This window comes from Anser anser (genome assembly GCF_964211835.1).
Source record: "Anser anser genome assembly, chromosome: 15".
Classification (NCBI taxonomy): Eukaryota; Metazoa; Chordata; class Aves; order Anseriformes; family Anatidae; genus Anser; species Anser anser.
Genome location: NC_139736.1, coordinates 7,994,305 through 8,016,645, shown reverse-complemented (window position 1 = coordinate 8,016,645; position 22,341 = coordinate 7,994,305). Strand labels below are relative to the sequence as shown.

At 42.8% G+C, this 22,341-nt stretch overlaps 2 protein-coding genes across 3 annotated transcripts in view; one reads left to right on the top strand and one right to left on the bottom strand.

Annotated features, from left to right (window-relative positions):
• Positions 1-7,587, top strand: part of POLR3E (RNA polymerase III subunit E) — a 29,579-nt gene extending 21,992 nt beyond the window's left edge. For both annotated transcript variants that reach the window (XM_083800360.1, XM_083800361.1), the window contains 3 exons: positions 3,760-3,837; positions 4,816-4,941; positions 7,193-7,587. In XM_083800360.1, coding sequence (XP_083656486.1) covers positions 3,760-3,837; positions 4,816-4,941; positions 7,193-7,249 — 261 coding nt within the window. In that variant the 3' untranslated portion in view covers positions 7,250-7,587. The remainder of the gene's footprint in view (positions 1-3,759; positions 3,838-4,815; positions 4,942-7,192) is intronic.
• A 2-nt stretch (positions 7,588-7,589) lies between these two features.
• Positions 7,590-22,239, bottom strand: CDR2 (cerebellar degeneration related protein 2). The gene is made up of 5 exons (XM_083800383.1): positions 22,012-22,239; positions 17,047-17,159; positions 13,553-13,701; positions 13,128-13,292; positions 7,590-11,917 (listed from the first exon to the last, which is right to left on the bottom strand). Exons 1-5 carry the CDS (start codon positions 22,088-22,090, stop codon positions 11,050-11,052), a joined length of 1,374 nt encoding a protein of 457 aa, XP_083656509.1. The 5' UTR covers positions 22,091-22,239; the 3' UTR covers positions 7,590-11,049.
• Positions 22,240-22,341: the final 102 nt, after the last annotated feature.

The window sequence follows — 22,341 nt, the reverse complement described above, 5'->3', positions numbered from 1 at the left end:
TTGCAACCAGAAAGAGCTCGGGAGTCAGCTGCCTTTGGTGAGAGAGAAGAGACGTGTGAACTGCTTGAAAGAGCAGGCGAGGCAGAAAGAGCAGGGAGCAGGCAGCCTGATGAGAGAGCCTGGAGCATGGGAGTTGGGAGCCACCTAAGGAATAAGGAGGCAGAAATAATGTGTTCAGTCGTGTGCAGAGTGCGTATTGTGGCACCTGGGAACCTCGTAACAGACGTGAGGTGCCACAAGGGAGGCCGCCGAGTTGAGTACTTTCTGCTTTCTCTCCTGACGGCTTCCAAGTCCTGGGGTAATGCTGGGCTGGCGCTGCCTCCTGGTGCTCGATAGGCTCTCCTTTGTGCACAGTGTAGGATGTGCCTTTGCCCTGCTGACGGTAAATAGCTGAGGTCATTGCTGCTGTCTTAATTGGAACTGGGACTGGTTTGCTTTGGAAACATTGGGAATTTGGAAATGAGTTCATCCAGTCTTCGCTTAAAGGCTGTGAGGAGTGAAAGTGGGATAGGTTCTGTTTTTCAAAAGACAACCAAAATAAAATCCTCATGAACACACGTGGTTGGGAACAGCTTTCTGTCCGGGAAATCCTGTCACAGGAGCCCCGCAGAGGTGTAGGGATGGCACTGGAAGGTCTCTTGCTGGAGGTCTGCTGTAAGTTTTACTTCTGCTTACCCAAAACTTGAGATCTTCTACAGGAGCCTGCATAAGCCTGTACTGTTATCAGCCATGTAAATTGTTAGCCCCCAGGCCTCCACCTCATGCTCCAGGGAGGTGGCAGAGGTGCCTGGGCTGGTTTTATTCTTTGCATGGGTCTTGATCGTTCCCCTGGACAGTTTTGTTTGAACCCACAGAGGCTGCCTGAGCTCACTGGAAGCCCGGAGGGTTGTTTAGCCTGGGATTTCATAGTTGTTCATTAGTTTTCTGTAATTGAAACGGCTTTGGTGATAAAAATCAATGATCTGAGGTAATTAAAGTGATGTTCTGTGGGGGGTGAAGACACTTTTGACTTGCACATTGCCCTATTATGGAAAATGTGCTGCTGGAAACAACAATGGAAACCTTAGCAGTGGAATGCAGGCTTTATTTACAAAGCTGACCTGCTGCACCTGGGGCACAAGATAAATAGTATTTGTGGGGAACCAGGAGAGGTGCCAGTCCACCTGTAAGTGAGGCCGGGAGGATGCCTGCAGGGCGCCGTGCTTGCCTGCTTTGTAGCATCCTCGGCCAGGAGGGAAGAGCAGGTCTGGAAAGCGAATCCCGGGCAGGCAGATGCTCCCCGAGCGCTGAGGAGGAGCGAGTGCGCAGCGGTGGTTGGCTCCTGCTGGCTCCCTTCCTTGCTCCGTGGCGTGGGCAGGCTCTGCCCAGATCTGGAGGATATTTTGGAGCAGTCGGGAAATGATGTCAGCGTGGCTTCCTCCTGGTCGGGGCAGCAGGAGGGGTGCGTACGTGTGCTGCCCCACTCTTACAGGGCAGTGCCGCGGCTCTCCGAGGGCAAAGCACAACAGTTTGCCTCTAAGGTTGTTCCGGCAGATGAGTTTCCCTGGCAGCTTCAGCCCCCTGCAGACTGGTGTAGCTGGAACACGGGGCTGTCTGGCAGTGGCTATTTTTAGGGTGTGCTCAGTGCTCCAGCGAGACGCATCCCAAAGCCAAGGGCTCCTCCCCAGCAGCTTCCCTTGTAACGTGGCGGCCCTGGGACACGGGCAGCAAGTCGTCCAAAAGCCCTGCAATGGCTCTGGGGGCTCACAGCAGGAAGGGCGTGGGGCGAAGGTTATAAAGAAGGGCTTTAAGGCAGTGGAGGGCTGTTTCAAGGTGAGACTGGAGAGGCTCAGATAATGAACATCGCAGAGAGCGTGCATGGGAAGGCAGGACAGCTGGACAGAGCAGCACGTCTCTCTGAAGAGCCCTTGGTGGCATTTCCCTCCCCTGAGGACCAGCAGTGACAGCAGCAAGCAAGCAGGGAGCTGCTGGCACCAGTGTTTGCAGCAGTTTACGGAGTGGGGCTGGGCAAGGCGAGGAGGTTCTGTGTTTTTTCCCAAATAAGTATTGTGTTGATTTGGAGGCCGTTTCCTTGCTGAATGGCCAGATAAGTGCAGCCGTGTTCCAGCGTGGCTGAGGCAGGAGTTTGCACTGGTGGCTTTCCCAGAGCGAGGCAGCGCGTAGCTTGGTGCTAATGCTGCCCTGCAGTTTGCTTCTCCTGCTGCAGCTGTCAGGAGAGAGGTTAAAGGGTTTGATTTTATCTGTGCTGAAAGCATACAAGAGGTTGTACTCCTCAGTACATGGAGTGTCCATATGAGAAGTATGTCAGGTGTTACGAGCCTAATAAACCCGAATCCTGCCTCTGAACCAAGTACAAAACCTTGTTATATTCCAGCTGTTTGGGCCAATATGGGAGCTAAAGCTGCTAATCCTGCTGGACAAAATGCTTCTCTGCAATAAGATCAGAGGCATTGTGTGAAAGGAGAGGCTGATCTTTCACTCTGCGATGCACAAGTCTCTTGGCGTGGTGTGGGAGAGGCTGGGAAGAAAGGTGTGTTTTGTACCAGCAGCCAGGATTGTGGAATACTGGAACAATCAGGACGGGCTTGTTAGCTTTTCAGAGATGATTGATTTAGGTCGTCTGGGTGGTTAGCAAGGAATAAATTGTTAGTGACAGACAGGAAGAGACATGTCAGGAGTGAAGGCATATTCCAGCATTGCTTGTTAGTCACTGTTCCAAGGGGAGATGATAAGGCAAAGGGACGGTATTCTGTTTTTTTTTTGAGGAGTTTGGAACATGGAGGAGAGGCAGTTGCATTCCCTCCTGTGTGCAGGGGCATGAGGCCTCTGCTTCAGAAAAAACAAACGGTGTTTCCTTAGCTTGGCACATGGGGGGAAAAAAATAACACTTAATTTTTGGAGCCTGAAATGAGCAGGTGTCTGGTTCACTCTCCATCAGTGTTCAGTCTTCAGGAGTCCTGTAGTCTGTCTCAGAGCAGAGATCACAAATGCAGCAGAAGCACAGTGCTTGTCAGTCACGCCAGCCTGGGAGCAGTGAAGCAGATACATCCAGGTTAGAGTCTGAATGTCTAAAACTTGCCACTGTAGACTTAAAAATCTCCAGAAAGACCCTGTAGTGCACTTGATGCTCAGTTGAATAATGCTTTGGGTGTTCTGGAAACAATGCTGCTGACAAGAAAATCCTATACATCTTGTAGTGAAATACTGGCTGAGGTGCAAGCCCTGGCATTGGTCTTCTGGCTCTTGGTGGTTGTCCTCTCTCCAACAGGAAACTGTGCCCATGTCCCCTATTCATGGAGTCCTAGAGTGCCCAGCAGCCCCATTTTAAAGCTCTGAAATGGTTGGTGGTGTGCCTGTCATGCTGCTGAGGATCACCCCAGTGTGACCAGAAGCATCATCAGTCAGACATCGCTTGGACGTACCAAGGCACACATCAGGATGCACACCGGAGTGCTTGTCCCATTCTCTAGGCCATAATTACCCCCTCGTCTGGGGTCTGTGTGCTGCAGGATGGGTTACACGTGGCTCATGTTCCATGGCTGCAGGATGCGCCATGCTTGTGCAGGCACAGGGGCTGCCAGAGGGAGGTTACTCCTTTGAGTGTGGGGTGGGAGAGGAGCTTTTGTTGTTTCAGCAGTTCTCATTACGTGGCCACAACATTTTTGATTCGCTGATAGATGTCAAGGGATACTGTATCGTAGAATCATTAGGCAGAACTCATTAAATAGGTAGTTATTTTTAACAGCCTCTTGTTCTCAGTTTCCTCCACAGACTGCTGCTTCACCAGATGAACTAAAGGTTTATGCACTTTGGGAAGCCGGTGACACTTATGATCAGGTAAAGGCAAAAAAAGAAAGTGACACTTCCAAATACATGGTTAGCAAGCGTTTGGCAGTGGTTGAATTTGTGTTTCCTCAAGTGGTAGAGCAGGTTGTTTCTTTACCCTTTCCCTAAGGAAGTCTCCAGTTTTCAGTACCACTCAAAACTCTCCAGCTGAGAGGAAGCTCTCAGATCACAGGTTGATCATCATTGTATCAAGACCAAGTGGTGTGGACAGCAACATTATATGTTGGTAATGGTAATATAAGTTAGTAACTAACTTAACTCAGTGGAATGCACATAATGCTGAACCTGTGAAGAGAAGAATACTAGAATGCCGGCCTTACACTGGGATCCAGTCCAATTTTCTTCTTTTTTTTTTGCTGATGGTAATACATTAACCAGTGATTATAGGATGCTGATACCTGGTGCATCTGTTTATATTTAGAATAGGAAATGATTAGAGCATATGTGAGCATCTCTTGAGTTTTAATTGATATCAGAGTAAATGAAGTGGAAGGAAAGGCAAGCTAACAAAGTATAGATGGGCAATATAATTGCTGTGTCCGTGACCTAAATCAGTGTTTATAGGGAAGGCTTATGCATTGTTGTAGAGAAAAAGCAGTATCCAGCCTTCTGGCTGGAGCTGACTACGAGTTACGTGAGAAGCATTTGAGAGGAGTAAGTCAAAGCTCCTTTTTCAACATGTTTCGTGCCCTTGGAGGTGCCCCAGGTTCCAGGATAGGTGCAGATCCTGTGACAGACAGGGCAGAGATGGGGTCTGGAGAGATCCCTGTAGTGCCCTAAGAAAATAGGAGCAGACCTAATAGACAGCAGATATAAATGGGAGGGGATAAAGTTTCAAGATTATGAAGCAAGAATCCTCTAATGCAGTTCAGTGAAAGCTTCGTACAGACTAGTGCACATGCAGTTTTGTTGTATAGAAAGCTAAAAATGTTTGTTCCTTTTATATTAATGATAATTTTTCTTCTAAAGCATCGCCAAGTCTTGCTTGAAATCTTTTCAAGAAATTATCGAGTGCGCAGAAATGTCATTCAGAATCAGCTGAGTCAAGAATGCGGAGAAGATGTAAACAAGCAGGAGTTGGATAGAGTGTTAAAGGTAAGTTTCTGTTCAGTTGTGGTTTTGATCCAATTAATGCATGAATTTTTAATGCTTTGGTTTGACCAAGGGATATTTTACCTTGAGCTGACAAGTGAACGTGATGCTAGAACAATTGCTGTTGGAATGTGGACAGAGCCTGGTTTTCAGCCTGTTTTCTTAAAACTAGCACTTGTGTCATTCTACCTTCTTTCCCTTTGAAGAGTAGTGATTGTGATTTCCATGTTATTTGGCATTATTGCAGCAAATCCCTATTTCTGATCTAGGATCACCAGGGAGTAGAGCTCAGTAAATGTCGTACATCAGAGTTATTTTTTAAAAGAAGTGCACCTAAACACTAAATATTGTGGAGTTAAACATTAAGGTGGTGGGAGTGTTCAGTACAGTGTTCTAAGCGTACCAGCTGCCTGCTGTTGGTTAATGCTAAAGAACACAAGTGCCATCTATTCAGAAGGAAATGCATTTTATTCTATAGTAGGACTTAGAGCAATGTAGAGAGCAAAACCCTAGCCAAAACAAGCATACAAAGTACTAGTTAACACATTTCATAGTGAATGTTTATTTGAAACCTTTCATCTCTGTCTTTGAAGATGAGCCATTTACTTTCTAAAGAAGCTTAAGGTATATAGACCGCACGGGCCATGATTGACAAACCTTAGAAGCGATGCAGGATGGCTAAGCAGAACGCTACCAACTAGTGTAACGCTTTAATCACTGTTGCTGGGCCTTTCCTCACCATCACCCGCTTCAATAAGTCAAGTGCTTAAGTGTGTTGGGATCTGTAAGCAGAGTAATAGCATATACGAAAAATTACAGATCTGTTGCTGTGACAGTAAGCAAACTGGTCTTGCTTGAAAGAACCTGGTCTTAGTATGAAAATAAGCTCAGACATTTCTGCCTGGTAATCAAGACGGTATTTCGTGTGGCTCGCCTCTGCTGGAAGGTTTGTCAAGCAACCAGATGAGCTCCAATATCAGCTCTCCCAAAACATCTAGACAATGTACTGGCATTAGTTTTCACAATGATGTTGCTACTTAACAAATAATCTATTTTGGGAAAAAAATACTTTCCCTTAACAAACTGGGTACTGTTTATATAAAAGTATATATAAAAGTTTATATAAAGTTTATATAAAAGTTTATATAAAAGTCATCGTGCAGCCAGCCTTGTGCAGTGTCAGACTCTTTGTTTTTAGTACATTTGTCACAGAAGCATTTGAAATTCTTTGTTTCTGAAATAAATGTTGAAAGGATGATTTAATGAAACAGGAAACTTTTCTGGCTTCTTTAAACCATGAGAGATTGGATTCCACTTTGAATGAAATTGGTTTTGTTGACTATTTCCCCAGCTGCATGTGCTCCTTTTTCCTTTTTTTTTCTAATACCCAGCAGAAGAGACAGACAGGGTTTGTATTTTTGCATCTGCAGATCAAGACGGCAAACCCTCTTTCTAGCCTCTGCACTTGATTTCTTATTTGTAGAGTGTTTGGCTTTAAATCCCAAGAATTAAGAACTTTTTTTTTTTCCATTTAAGTTCCACAGTATCAATTCTGTAGCAGTTCTTAAGTTGTGTTGAATTACCTAAATGGCAGGGTAGGAGCAAAAGAAAGAGAAGCTATTAGCTTAGAACTCAAGAGACCTGGTGTTCATTTAATAGAAATGAGAAACTGAACCACAAGAAAACCCACTTACTGAGCTCCTTTGCTGTGGTGCTTACCAGCTGTAAGCATAGCAGACGTGGTCAGAATACCAAAGTACGGTTCTGAGGTTTGACACTTGATTATCATAGAATATGGCTTCTTGTAAGGCTTCAGCTTTGGTGCTGTGTGCTTCAGCCCTTCTCTCTGTTTCTGTGTTCACCTGAGCCTGTGTCTACCCCTCAGTTCCTCTTGTCCTCACCTCTCTCCTCAGCCTTTCCTAAGCTGGCTTCTGCACAATTCCCTCCATTTCCTCCCCCCAAAAAGCATGGCTTCTTGCTGCCATCACATTGTTTATCCTGCTTGTGTCCTCTCAGCCTTCCCCCCGTGTCTGTCATCTTAATTTAAGTTATGTGATCCTCAGGGTAGAGACAACCTGCAGCTCTTCATTTATGCTCTCATTTGTGCTCTGGAGGGACTTACTGATAACATTTACTGTCACAAAGCCAGTAATGGTTCCCAAAACAGGCAGGGCACAACTTACTGTGCGTAGTCCCTGAGAAGCATAGCTCGGTGCTGTGGGTGCTGACGGACTTTCCCTTTTCCCCCCCCCAGGACTGCTGTGTGAGCTACGGTGGGATGTGGTATCTTAAAGGGACTGTGCAGTCCTGACAGCGGTGTCAGCAGTTCCGTTACTTCAGATGTTCTCCAGGATGAAAGAGGAAACCTGCGGTGGGCGGCACAGACAGTAATGCCATGGCCTTGGGAGTGTGGGGCAGGATCTGACCTACTTTGGGGCACATGGGCATTGGAGAAAGACAGTCACTGACATCACAACATACTCACACATACGTTTGCATGGCCACCTAGGCGCAGAGAGCAACTAGGAAGACAACATGGGACCCTGTCTGCAGTTTGATTAATCTGGAATTTCTAATGTATTTTGCTTCTCCTTCTGTTTCATTATAATAAAATAAAACCATATACTGACACAGACATGATAGAAAAATCATGGTCTAATATTTTATTTTGTAAGTAATGCCAATAAAATTGTTTACAAACATCCCATTTTTTGTTAAATACCTAGATGCTCATACATTAGTCTGAGCATTATAATAATAGCCCTTGCAGCTCTCTTTGTAAAGAGGAGAGGAGATAGTGATGTTCGTGGAAAGGTCAGGGCCGGGGGGTGGGTGACAAAATCATTGTCTCTAAACTCTGTACTACATAGCAATTGTTCTCACCTGTTGTATGTGAAATGAACTGGCAAAAGAACTTACACTTGAAACAGATGTGGAACAACTACTGGATTTTGTGCATTGATGTGGGTTTTGTTGGAGGGATTTTTTGCATTATGTGCAAATACAGCAAGGTAAGTGCACCACACAGAAGGCATCCAGCTGTAGTTATCCCACTTGGCAACAATGTAAAACCTCTATTTTGTGTAATTTTTTAAAAAATAAAACTTTATCTTGAAGGTCAGCTGTGGCATATTGCTGTACCCTGCCTTGTTTGTCCAGGAAGAAATGGAAACTATCCTTGCTCCTTTTAGAGACCAAAGGCTTTCAGAGGAAAGAAAGGTCAGGAATGTTTTTAGTAGACCTTACAAGTAGATAGTAAACTACCTCTTAACTTGCTTTACATTATTCTGCTTGCATCATGTTCTTTAGGGGGTGCTTAGAGGTGGCTGTCAAGATGAAAGCCTGTTGCACAAGGTATAGTAACCGAGATTTTTTTCTGTTCTAGGTTTATCATTTAAGCCTAACTGCAGTAAGATAAGGAATGCCCTACTGGAGGAGTTTTAGAGCAGGGTTACTTTTTTACTGGTTTTTGTTTGCTATAATTTCCATCACATGAGAAGCTCAAGTAGATTCTATTAGCTTCATCTACTTATGCTCAGAAAAGACTCAGTTGTTGACAAAAATAAACCGATTAACGTAGTTAAGCCAGAGAAGATTGGCCCAAGCGTAACATTTGGCATACTTACAGCATTTCACACTTCTGTGGAAAACACTTTTAAACTGCTAAAACTCTACCTGAGTTCATATGCTAGTGTAGTTTATTAGCTACTTAAATGTAACTGGGCAGCACTTAAGTTCAGCCAGCTTTTGCAGCCTGTGTCCTCTGTGCATCCATGTCTTGACACTTACCTAGTATGACCTTGTTGCTGTAGCAGTAACCTACAGTTGTTTATATAAAGCCTCTCCCTGGGGAAGCCACAGTATGAGTGAAGTTACAAAAGACCACAGCCTTGGAGTTTATTACAGAATAAATGTGTTAAGCTCTGGCTGTACTGTGATATACTTCAGCAGTGGCACAGGTGGGCAAGGGCAAGTTACACTACAGAAGAATTAAATAGTTCTCCGGAAATTTAAGAACACTTGGAATATTTTCAAAGGGTGCAAAAGTATATAGAATGTGCTCTGTTAGCAAACAGCATTAAACTACTAAAGATCACCTATTTAACCAGACATTCCAAGTTGCTATTACATAACTGCTGGTGTCTCAGGTGTGGATCCCCTTCCCCTGAAGAGGTGAGCAGTGTCAGCAGTAAATGGCTTGTGACTAACAACATTACAGCTTTCTCTTACTCCTTTCCAGCAGCAGGTCTCTAGATGATGAGGACCCAACTATTAGGGAAACAGTAACAATATAGTTAACCTAATGGCAGAAGAGCAGCTTTCCTGCCTTCCACCCCTCACACACTTTTTGGAAAAAAAAAATCACAACAAAACAAATAGAAACCACTTAGTTGCCTCTGGCTTTCTATCCCAGGCACACCTATCCTTTTCCTTTTAGTGCTTTTTTTTTTTTAGTGCAAATGTAATGGGAACTCTATCTGAGCTATCATGGAAAGATTGCAAGACTAGATAGTGCAGGTACCATCTGCAGAGTTTCCTGATTGGCACAGATAGGTAGAATTACTAGTTACACATGTAGCTTGACTGGCTTATTTATTTGCTTAGAAAAATATTCACAACATTCAGATTCCCATTTTTAAATAATTTTAAAGAATGCAACATGTTTTTGAGAAATTCCCACAATATGAAGTCTTAATACTGCAACTGAAGGACAGCTATACACAAGCTTAACAGGGTACATAAGGCAGACAGAACTGTAATAGCAGCTGAACTAGAGCTGAGAAATTGTCAACACGCTTTCAACTGTTTGGTGTATTGCAGCAACTCAGACAAGGCAATAAGTAGGTGGTTCCCAAGAACAGTTGAACAAATTAACTTAGAGACACTTTATAAGAAGGATGTCGCCTCTCCTGGTGCCCTCTTTCTCCTTAATTGCTTAGCTTTTTTTTCCCCCATTCTTCACACTTCAAAGCAGTTTTAAAGAACATCTTCATGTTTTGTTTTCCAGAGTTTGAAAACCTTTGAACTTATTATTAGGGAATGGAGAAGGAGAGGAAGAACAAGAACATGGGCCCCTGTTTTCAGAAGGATATGTTCTGGCAGTGTTGCATCCACCCCATAGGCAGCATGGAATAGGTCCACAGAAGTTGACAATGGAAGCAACAGACAAACCCATATAAGGTTTTACCTGACCTGTCTCCTTCAAGCACTGGGAGCTTGTGGTATGTAGGCTTAAAAGCTATTCCACTATATCAATGCTACTGCTAAAGTTAAATAGCTAAATTGCAACTTTCTATCTTACCAAATACACAAATGTATGTACTTTGCAGGCATTCCACCAAAAAAGAACAGTAGGTCCCAAATAACATACATAATCAATTCACAGTATCTTGCCTTAAGACAAAGTTCCCTATATAAGAAACCATACCTAGAAGCCACACAAACTTTGTCAAATCCTTTCTTAGTAAGACATTTATACCAACCTGTGGGAGAGCTTAGTGCATGTGAAAACGTGGTATTAACTTAAGCCAAGCACAGTGCAAGCTGCTGTGCCCGCTCTCCACCTCCCTGCCAAAGCAAGTTCAGCTAGACTGTTCACTTCATTCTCAAGACTCAAGGAGAGGCTGCCCATGATACTGGTCAGGGGCTTTGTTTCTGTTCATTTTCTACATCGTTTTACTTAGTTACAGGGCTAGGTCATCACCTGCAAGCCAAAGAAAAGCTTTATAGCCTGGTTCCTTGTGAGAAGTACTGAACAGATTTCTTAGCTCTGTTAATATGAAGTGGACTAGGGAAACTAGTGTCAATTACTACTCTGGACAGACATTGTGTAGTATGAAGTAGTGTAGTATTAAGCTATGATGTTTGTTTGCTTTCCAACCACTGGTTTGTGTGACAGTGCTAAACAACATTAAATCTATTGCTACATAGGTACAAGGAGACTGCTAGTCTAACCAGCTTGTTAACTACATGTCTACAAACCAATTGAAAACATTCATTTTGAGTGCTAAAAGAAACAGTATAAGGGGTCTTTTGACATTTGTATAAAGGTTTTCCCCTCTTTGAATAACAGATTAGTCAACAGAAAATGGGTCATCAGAAAGTCCAGTGTTAGGGTTGAGAAGAGAGGGACTTGTACTTAGATCTGTGTTCATCTATTTCTTCCTTTGTTTTTTTGATACAGCTAAAGATCTCCTTGAAGAGTGCTTTATATTCAGGAGGAGCATTTGCAGGAGAGTCACTTAGCTCCACATTTGTGAATTCTTGATTGCTAGCTGAAAGATCATACTGGGTATTTCCCACATTAAGGTCTTTGGAATACTGCTTCAGTGTTTGTACAGCCTTGTGTTTCAAAGAATCTTCATCGATTTGACACTTCTTTAAAAGTTCCTCATACTTCACTTTCAGGGCATTATACTGAGCATCAACTTCATTAAGCACAGAGATTCCTCGCTGCTTCACAGCTTCAGCTCTCCTAATACACGTTTCTTCGTGGCCCCTTAGAATGTCTCCCTCTGCAGCGCTACTTAGGAAAGTTTCACTACTGCTCCGCTTCAATGCCTTCTTGTCAAGCTCACATACAGTCAGAAGTCCATCATCTGCTGGGCTCTGACCAAACTCCCTTTCTAAGGATTCCTTGAATGAAATGAAAAATGATTCTGGCACCAATTTCTCTGCATTATGGAATGTGTTTTCAGACTGAAGTATTTGGCGCATTTCAGCTACTTCCACTTCCAACTCCTCTGCACGAGCCCGATACAAGTCTATATCAACAAGCCTCTGTTCAAGGTCACAGTTTTCTTTTACTACAAGACTATATTCCTCTTCCATGGTTATCCTCTTCTCTTTTTCTAGGTTAAGTTGGGCTTGCAGAACTGTAACTGCCTTTTTTAAGTTCTCATTTTCTTCTTCTAGAGGACTTAGCTGAGTATCCATTGAAGTTATCTTTTCTGCAAACACATGATCATAAACAAAATACCTGCAGAAACAAACACAAAAGTAGTATGAAGTGTAGGAAATACAGCTGACCACACCTAAAGTTTTCCTGTCCTAGGTAACTCGTGACAGACTTAAACTGAATGCTAACATATCTCAAAGTATACATAGCAGTCATTTTGCTAACCTATCAGTCCGTTTAATAATCACGAAGGGAGTTTGTAAATACTTCATGTGCCATCAAGCCTTCCCCCTCTAGCAGAATGGCAGCTTTTTAACAGTTTCAAGTTACAGATCAGCTTACTGAATAACTAGGTCTAGAATTTAAGTTTAAAAAAAATACTCATGTATCATGTAATACCTTCTGACCCTTCAAATCTTTTTCCCACAGCTTTCCACTCTTACAACTTGCATCACGGTTGAGTGTGGAAACAAGCTTCAAAAAAGACAAGGCAATTCTGTAGCCACAAGCCTTTGGCAGTTTGAAAGAAGCCACATACTTATCTTTTGAAATGTCAAGAAATAACAATTTTGGATGCAGAGATTGTTTATTCTGCAGTCCTACTTCCATGTAGTACTGGAAGAGCAGACAAAAAATCCTGTTCTCCCTGTCTGTAAAGGTGCTTCACTTCTGATGTTACCTTCTAGGACTGAAGCTAGACTGAGTTTTTACCCCAGGTGACTTTTGATAGGCATACAAAAGCAGTTCAGCTGGGTAGAACTGCTCAAAATTAAGAAGCAGCCCAGAGCTCCAGGCACCATTTTACCAGTTTAAGCACCATTTTAACCAGCTTAAATTCAGCAAAGCTACTGCAGTAATTCCACCTTCCTTGAAGACAAGATGCCCACAGATGTCCAAGAAAAGGGTAAGTTACAGAAAAGATTGTTTAGGATGTTTATCTAGTAATTATCTGTTGGCGCTTTATCTGACTGAAAAGAAGGAGGTTCAAATCTTTGTAAGATGTTCTGGGCTACGATTTGATATGCTTAGAAACTTTGGGGCAGAAACTTTCAAGATAAGAGAGTAGAACGTACAGTTCCTCTTCCACAAAGGCTATTACAGTCTGCAACCAGAAGCATGCCACAAGCAGTGGCAACACCACATAATGCAGGACTGCAGAGATATTTTGCTAGCTGTGAACATAAGATGCTTTTCTGCTAGCTTCCTTGACATCTGTGCTTGTTTCTAGTTTTTGAAACTTTGCTTAAAATAATTTCAGTATTTTGTTTGCTATGCAAGGCAAGAGTCTTACTGGCGAAGGTCATACAGCTCCTTCAAACACGAGAAACTATGCATTGATCTTGGCTGGTCAGATCTCTCATGGCTCATCCGGCCTCGTCCAGACTTTTTCAGTTCTTCTACTTGTCTTTGAAGGTCATCTATGTGCATTTGCAGATTTTCAATAGTCTCTGTCAAGCTAAAAGTGAAGGACTGCTGTTAAAACATTTGACTGTTCAGTCAAGGACACGAGATAAAGCTCTCATCCCCTCATATTGCAATTTCTGCTCTTTGGCCACAAAACACTTTTAAATAAAGTTATCAATTTAAGAGTGTTGTAGAACAACACAAGAAAGAAACAGCCATTCAGTAACTGCACAAACATGCTTGGCCTGCTCTTTTCCATATTAACAGTTGGGAGCAGAGGGGAGAAAAGAGGATCCAGCCTAAGTTTGTTACCTTAGTATCTTTTGTTGTGAAGCTCTGCTCTCCGCAACTAGTTTTTGATTAGTGTCCTCTAGTTCTCTTGCTGTCACATCCAGCTGCTCATAGACTTTTGCGTGTTGATCGTTCATTTGACGTAAGAGCTCCACTTGCTTTGTGAGATACTGCAAGACAATACTGCTGTTACTAGTCTGCACTTGAAACACTGATAGAGCTACTATTCTGCACTTTTATTCACACTGACTAAAAAAACTACTAAGTTTCAGAAATACAGAGATTCCAGTGGTTGCTTTGGAAAACATACAGTTGTAAAGGTGCCATCAGAGCTCAGCTAGCTAGCTTGCCTTTGTCACTGAGGTCAACACAGGCTGATCAGCCAGCCTTTTACCCAGACGAGTTTGGTTTGTTTGTGCTATGTTTTTTTTCCTTTATCTATCCTTGCTGCAGCTAAGCTGTTAGCCAGTACCCATGTCTTCTTTACTGGGTTTGTCTGTAGTGCAGTCATCACTAATACAGCCACAAATCCCAATTTCAACACAGCCCTTAACTATCCACTGGATCTTTCTAAAAGCTGCAGTGGGCTCCATCAGAAGTTTTGTAATGATGTTGACCCAACAGTTTTCTTAGCATTAAAACTGAAATATTGGGTGGCACTATGTATTTTTTTCAACTGGCCTAAGTTTTTCCATTTTGAAGCAGCATTAGTTTCAGCAAAACACAATTTAGATTGTGGTCATACTCAAGAGAGTTTGTGGACTACTGTGTGTCAGGAAGTAAAACCAAACTTTTGGATTCACTCTTTAATTTCTCATAGGGAACTCCAGTTACTGTAATACCAAGAATCTTTTTTTTTTTTTAAAATAAAACTCCAAACAAAGTGGTCTCATTTTAGTCCTCTTTAGTCTTACAGTTACCAAAATAGCCTGTTAAGTGTCTAGAATAATTTCAGAAAGCCTGGAATTCTCAGCATAAGAAGTTAACAATAACCGAGGACTCTTAATACAAGTGCCTTATATGGTCTCACATAGCGTAGGACTGAGCCCCTTCAGAAAAAAAAAGTTTGTATTAAACAGGCTTGAAAACAACAACAAAAAAATCCTTTAATTCTGAAATACTTTGTTGTTATACAGAATTTACTTCTTGCAATATATTCTTACTGCATGCTACTCACTGGTAAGTATGAACAACCATTGGACTTCGAGGCAGAACTACCTCTCTTTGGAAGTTTTCAGTATGTGCTTATGTAATGTTCTACTTAACCTTTTACCTCCTTAAGAGATTGATGGGTTTACATTTTAGGCAATTTAAGAACAGATTATAAATTAATCTAGGACTAGTAACTGCTACATACAGACTTCTAGAAGATCAACACGATAGCAGTTGGCTAGATCCTTTTGCAGCCTGTAAGCACGTGACAGAGGATTTACACAAAAATAGTTCATGGATTAGCAGCAGAATCCCAATGTGACCCACTTCAGATTAACTTTCCCTATTGGTCACTCTCAGAAGGAGCTAGAGATCTTCATATTCTGTTCAGCAATACAAGAGTGACCAAGCACAGAAACAAGGTTTTGGTACCAGAATTAGATGTTACCACTTCTCACAGTGGGGTTTTGCAGAAGGTTTAGCTGAATGGAAGATGTAAAAGCACCAGTTTTATCCACCTTGTGTCTCCAGTATCTTCAGAGTTCGTATTAACTTGGCCTGCTGTAACTAGGCCATGAAAACAAAGCATAGCTGTGGTAACACCTTAGAAGTTTGCATTTGTTCCACCTCCCCAGCAACTGAGCACCTAACATGAAGCAGCAGCTGAGACTTCTGTTCTACTACATGACAAAGGAGAGTCAGTATTCCTGAAGTCTGAGTGCCGAGAACTAACATTCAGACAGCAATAAAGTTGCCCTTTCACTCCAGCATTTATTACATCTACAGTGATTTGTTGGTGGCACACATGTCAGCACAGAGGTCAGATATAATGATCCAAGGCTGTAAAGCACTTAATATGTTAGTATATAATATACCAGCTATAATCTTAAGCATCCCAAAAGCCTTTGACCCTTCCTTTTCAGTGCAGAAAAGGTAGTACCATATTTGAGAATGACTTCTTAATCATTGTAAGAAGAAGTTTTAGAGTTTTCTACCTGTAAGAAGTGAATTTATTGGGGAGGGTAGAGGTGGGGGGTAGAAAGAATTTCATTACTTTATTTGCACTAAAAAAAGCTAGTCCAAACCCGAGAAAAGTAGCTCCAAGAACAGCTGAAAGACCACCTTCTACTTGCAGAGATGAGCACTTTAAGAATTAGGAAGATAAGGAAACAGCAAGCATAGATGCTAGATATGACACTTACAGATTGCAAAGTTATGCTGTGTTATTTCAAAACATGCTGCAACTGTGTTAAATGCTTCCAACAACATGGCTGATTCTAGAATCATTTAGGTTGGAAAAGACCTCTAAGATCAAGTCCCACCATTAACCTAGCGCTGCCAAGTCTGCCACTACACCATGTCTCTAAGCACCCCATCTGCACCTCTTTTGAATACCTCAAGTAGAACAGTATTTGTATAGCACCTTCATAACAATGATAAATGTTTAAGTCTTAAGTTGCAGCTGTACAAAAATAAACATACTGTAACAGCGTAAGTTCTACTTACACGAATTAATTCATATTTTGTAAGAATTTAGCATATACCAGTCACAGCCTGGTCCCTGTGATTCATACTAGAGCCAAACTAAAATGCTGGACTACATTTCCATTATATTGTCAGTTAGAGAAGTACTGAATATTTAATAAATTTAATTATTAGAGACCATGCATTGCCCTCTTAATAGCTAAAAAATCATTACATTGACAAATGCTATGTCTGCAAGAACATAAGCACTGTTAAAAAAAAAAAAAAGACATTGCCAAAAATGGTTAGGTTTTTCCATCAAGTAACATAAAGCTGAGTGTTTCCAGAGGATGGTACTGATCCCTCACCCGATAACCACAGAAAAATATACCCACTGCATTCTGCATTTAGGTACCAGTTAAATGTTTCTTCTTGCTGATTTTTTTAATTGAACTTTACTTTAGTTCCCTTTACCACAGCTCAGTTTAAGAAGTACATATCCTCAGATTTTACTCAAATCTCTTCATGCTTTAGTAAAGCACTTAAATTTCAGTGCAGTAATTTATTTGTCACATAAGAGGTAAAATAATATGAAATTAAGACCAGCAAAATTTTGCAATAAGATTCCTGAAATAACTTTTCCTATATAAAGATGCCAGTCCTTTGTCATTATATAAAACAAATCCAACAAGTTTAGTGGCACAAAGACTCCATTACTGAAGCAAACAGCTGTAACTATGGTCAAAGCCTATCTATGTTTTTGAGGTATCAGAAGTACTTAAAAGTTGCTCAGCGATTGTCTTAAAAGTGTCAATCAGATGTCAAGAAACTCAGATCTCTTATGTGCTATTCTGTTGCATGTCTACATGCTTTAACACTTGGATCCCTTAAATATTTACCTCTATCTCCTGCAGTTGCTCTTGGTTTGTTGCATACATTTGCTGTAAAGATTCCTCTAATTCAGTGTTTCGGTCCAGTAGTGTCTTCCCAAGCTCAGCAGCAAGGTGAAGATCTAAAAAAGAAGTCATATGTACACACGTTACAGAGCTGACAGTATGATCTATTTTTAAAGCATTTTAATCAAATACTCAAGGTGTTTTTTATTACTGTTGTAACTGACCTAAGTCATTTGCAGTACCCAAAAAGTAAGTTAGCTTATACTTACATAGAATATTCAGATACCACCTATAATGTAAATCTAAGTCAGACACAAAACCTAGAAGGTAATCAATCCTATTTCATGAACCTTCCTTAGTTCCTCCTTTGGTCTTTCAGCCACACATCAGACACAGCCAGCCATCTTCTCTTCACTTCCTTCCACCTGCCCAGTACAGCACCAGCATCTCTATTTGAGGTGTCTGTCAACTACATTTCACGATGTTTACAACAATCACGTTTTAGAAAAGTAAAGGTAAAAGCAAACCCATCAGGCTAGACCTGGGCCAGAGCTGCCTGCACTCTCATTTACTTTGCTGTTCTTCCCCATTACCCCTTCAGCAAGGAGCTCAGGTCACACAGGATCAAAGCGGTGAACTAAAATTTCAGATACTTTATGGTGAAACAAGAACATGGGAAGACATAAAACTAATAAAGAAATGTAGCTATGCTGCTTTTCAAGCTCATAAACCTAGGAGACAGCAATTGCTTTATGTGCTCCAAAACATCATTTTAAGTGTCATTTATTCCCAGGCACTTAATCTCTATTTCACTTCAGTCATCTTCAATCACCTCCAGGGTGCAGTGGCTAGAGTTGTTTCGAATTAAGAAATAAGTCATCTGAACACCCAGTTCCTTCCTCAAGGGAGCTGCCTTGATATTTGTTCCACAGCTTAAGTATTGCTAGATATTCTATAACATTGTCTTTAAAGACACACACAATTTAAAATTTAACGTTGTGTGATGAAATCTATCTAGTGTTATTGTTAAAATAGTAATTGCTCTGTGCAGGGTATTATTACATGTTCAAAATCTAGCAGATTTTGAAAGCCTCTTATTTTTCACCTCCTTCCCGTCACCTGGACCATGACCATGTTGTCTCCTGCATGCATGACAGTCTTGTTAGTTTGCTCATAGATCAGACAGGCATCACCAATGGGAAGGAAAGGAAACAGAAGGAAATTCAAGAAAAAATTAAATTCTCTTCAAGAAGTCTTAAATCAACGTACAAGAAGCACGTACTGCATCAGCAGCAGTTGCAGCAAGGCAAGAAAACACATCCCATTTGCATTTGATTAAAATGCCCTTGTTTTAACATGTTTTCTTACCTCTTTCCTGCCCTTTCCCAGTTACCTTATCAGCTAGTCATTGCAGTAGACAGAATGCTGCTCCAAGATTGTTTTGTGCTAACCTTCAGTTTGGCAGCCTGTCCAAAATGATTACTTGATCTAGATGCATAAACCAAGGACTGAATTCAGACCTAACAGCCAAATGTTCCTGTTCACTTGTCTTTGTAAGCTGTAGATGTCCAAGTTTGGACAAACAGCAGCTGTGGTATTCTTTACACATTCTTTACAGCTCCAGTGCATTGTTTCCTACCTTAAAGTCACATTCTTAAATTCCACCAAAATTATTTCAAGTCACATTGCATGCAAGCTCCTGATAGAACTAGGAGCCCCACTGCATGCTGGTTTACACTGAGCAGTTTATCCTCACGTAGCTCTTTCATTGTTACACCACTTGTTAAGAAACAGCCAATTTTACAGCTTTTTCCAGGGTTTAAAGTATTTGGATAAGAAAACCTTAAGGCATCCTGCTTAAGATTTTCCCATTTTAAAACAAAGCTCACATATTGTTTATCTGTGGACAGAGAAACTCCTAAAGCAAACACCAAGCTGTTTGTTCTATCACACCATAGAATACTGGAGTTTTCAAATCCAGCCATCTTTCATCCTATATAAAACAGAGTCCTGATTCACAAGTTCTCATACTACACAAATCTTTACTAACACCCACAATCTTTAAAGCCCGTCAACAATATTGGCATCGTTTGAGGCAAAGACTAAATAGTCCATTCTTTTATTTTAATAGAGTAGAATAAGAGCTTTAGAGAGGATTTTAGGATTATGTTAAAGACTTAATGCATAATGGAATTTTGCTGCCATTTCCCTTCCCAAAGTGAAAGTTTGTTTTGATGTTTAAATACATTTAGAAGTAGATAGCTCCATTCTTAAATGCCCCCACATCTACTAAATCAAGGAGTGCATACCACACAGCACTTTGAACACAATGCGAATAATAGAATTCATGTCACTGTACTTATATGCCCAATCTGTTCATTAGCATGGCAGAAGCACAAATGAGTTACTAGGGGAGAAGCATGCTATTTTGTAATTAAGGTAATTTGTTTTTGAGGGGGAGAAGACAAGTGGAAGAGCTCAGTAACATGAAATGAAGCTCTAACTGCTACCCCTAGAAAAGGCAACAACAATCTGGCCTCTCCTAAAATTAAGAGTTTACTTTGCATCTGCTTTTCCACATTAAGTACCTTTATTCCCTATATTCCCTAAGAGCAAATTTTAAGTCAGATGTAGAACGTGTTCTCCTGATACAGAAGTTAGTTTACATTTGTCTTAGTCACTGTATAATACTAGAAGCACACTGCATTTTCTGTTTAAAATTTATGTAAACTAATAGTTAAATCCTGCAACAGACAATTACACATTTTTCCTTTTCAACATGAAGATGTAAGCAGAGAGGTTTTTAATAATGCAAACTGCATAAGCACAAATCTTAAGAACCTGATTTTCATAAACCTGATCAGTCTTACTCATGCCACTTAACAGCTGCATCAGGAATCTCTAAACTGAACAGGATTTCAGTGACAGGTCTTCAGTGGTGTTACAAAGCCCTCATTTGCAAGCGCTTCCCCACAAATTCTTTTGACAGTGTTACGGTAATTGAGAAAAAGATGAAGATAGCACCAAAATCCTTCTCTTCTACATTTCATAACCCACATAACAAAATGATTCAGATAATTTTCAATCTAAAAATAAGTTGTACTTTTCAAAAGCAGAAGGCATTAGTAGGGCAAGATATATGTTAAGCCTGGTTGAAGTTTATTTAACTGTAAAATTAAACCCTTCTTTTTCTTACTGAGATGTATATTCTCTCCTCCATGATCAGATTACTCTGTTTTATTAAAGCAAGTAACAGCAAGAAGAACAATCATAAAAGAGTTCTTTTTCAAAGGTCAGCACACTGCAGCAAGACACGGATCTTGCAGGAGGAGGGATGGCTGTTCCCATCCTTAGAAGAATTCCACGAACCTTCTGTTTTCAACAGCAGCATGCCAGAGAAGCCCACCTCCATTGTCAAGGCAAAAGCTTTTGGTGCATACAGAGACCATCAAAGTTCGTCTGAAACCCTACCCTGATTTTCAGTTTCAAAGACAGGCTGAGAAGGAGTACAGGCTTGTTTTAGGATGCTTCTTAAGTGTTTAAGAACCTGTGTTTTCTCACTAACATGCTCCTCAGTTCTCAGACACGCACGGATTGTTTGGGTTGTGAGAAGTACAAAGAGACCTTGATAAGCAATCTTGCTCCTCTGTTTACATACACTGGTATCGCTTAGTTTTAGAGGGTTGAAAAGTATCTTTCAGACTGCAGGAGCAGAGTATAATGGAACATTTTACAAACACTCCCTTAAGGAACGAGTACTTTGTGTTTCAACTTGCCCATCAGATTATTTTCCTCCTTTCCCTTTTGGCAAGGCTAGCAGACACTTCCGTTCGGGCTTGTAAGAGAGAATCCTCAGAAAAAGATGGTTCAACTGCTGGGAGAGCACAAACCAGCCCTCAAAACGCACTGACCTCTAGAAGGGAGTACTGTCTTCTGGCTCACAGCAGGGAGCCAAGTGGTGATTTTATGGTCATTTAAACAAAGAAAAAAATTGAAGTTAAGAAACATCAGTAAGGCAAGAAGTCAGTCAGTCTGCATCAGGAACTCACTTTGTAGGTCTTCTATCCCCCTAAACGCTGATGTTGTAAAAACACAGTTAAATCACGTCTTCACGTTTCCAACTCTCTTCCTTTTGACAGCAAACCATGGATGGCTTCAGGATCTTACTCAAATTAATTGGTTTATAACCTACAGCCATGAAGACATCTCTTTTGAGCAAAGAATCCCTAAACATAGTTGAGAAGCGAGCTATTTTAAAGCCAAAGCATACAATTAGGGACCTATTCCCGTCTCAGAAGAAGTTCCTGCTGTCAGGTGCCTGATCCCAGCACGAAAACCGCTTAACCGGGGAGGGCTTCCACAGGCACCTTTCTTTACAGCAGGGCAGCAAGAAGCAGCGTGTGGCGGCGTGAAACCCTAAAACCCGCGTGGGGCTGCGGCAGGCTCGCAGGACGGCACCTCACCGCTCTCAGCCGGCCTTTTAAAACACACGCAGGGCCGGTACCGAGAAGTAAATGCCAGCAGGCTCCTCGGGAAGCCGCGCGTTCCTTCCATGTCGTGGCCGCAGGAGACTTTTGGCGTGGTTACACCCGCCGCGTGCCGGCTGTGCCACCGCCTCGGGTGGGCTCGGCAGGGCGGGCTGCCCTCAGCACCCCACGGCGCCGGTGCCAGCCCCCTGCGGTCCCGGTGCCAGCCCCAGCCCAGGTGCAGCCGCCGGCAGCCGCCTCCCCGCCTCGCCCCGGCGAACAAAGGCAGCCGCGGGCTGCAGCGGCGGGGCGAGGCGAGGCGAGCCGGGGCTGCCACCGCCACCGCCGCCTCCCCGAGCCCCTCACCGACGGCTTCAGCCCGAGCCCACCCCATCCCCTCCGGGGATCGCCCCGCCGGGGGGTCACCGCACCGGGGGCACCCCCCGGGTGCCGCCCCGCCGGCTCCCCGCGCCCCGTGCCGCCCCGTGCCGCGCCGCCTCACCTTGCTGCAGGTCCTGCTGGTCGTACCAGGGCTCATCCTCGCGGATCTCGAACTCCTCCACCAGGCTGCCGGCCAGCATCGCGCCCCCTTCTCCCTTCCCCCGGCGGGGCCCGGGCGAGCCGCCCAGCCGCTCCCCCTCCCCTCAGCGGCCGCCTCCGGCCATGGCCGGGCGCCGCCGCCGTCCCTCGCCGAGCCTCTCCCCCTTCCGGCCGGGCCGCGCGGAGCCGCCACCGCCGGCAGCAACGTGGCAAGCGCCGGCCGCCCGCCCCCGTCGCCCCGCGATTCAAACGCGGCACCCTCAGCTCCGCGGCGGGGAGCCAATGGGGAGCC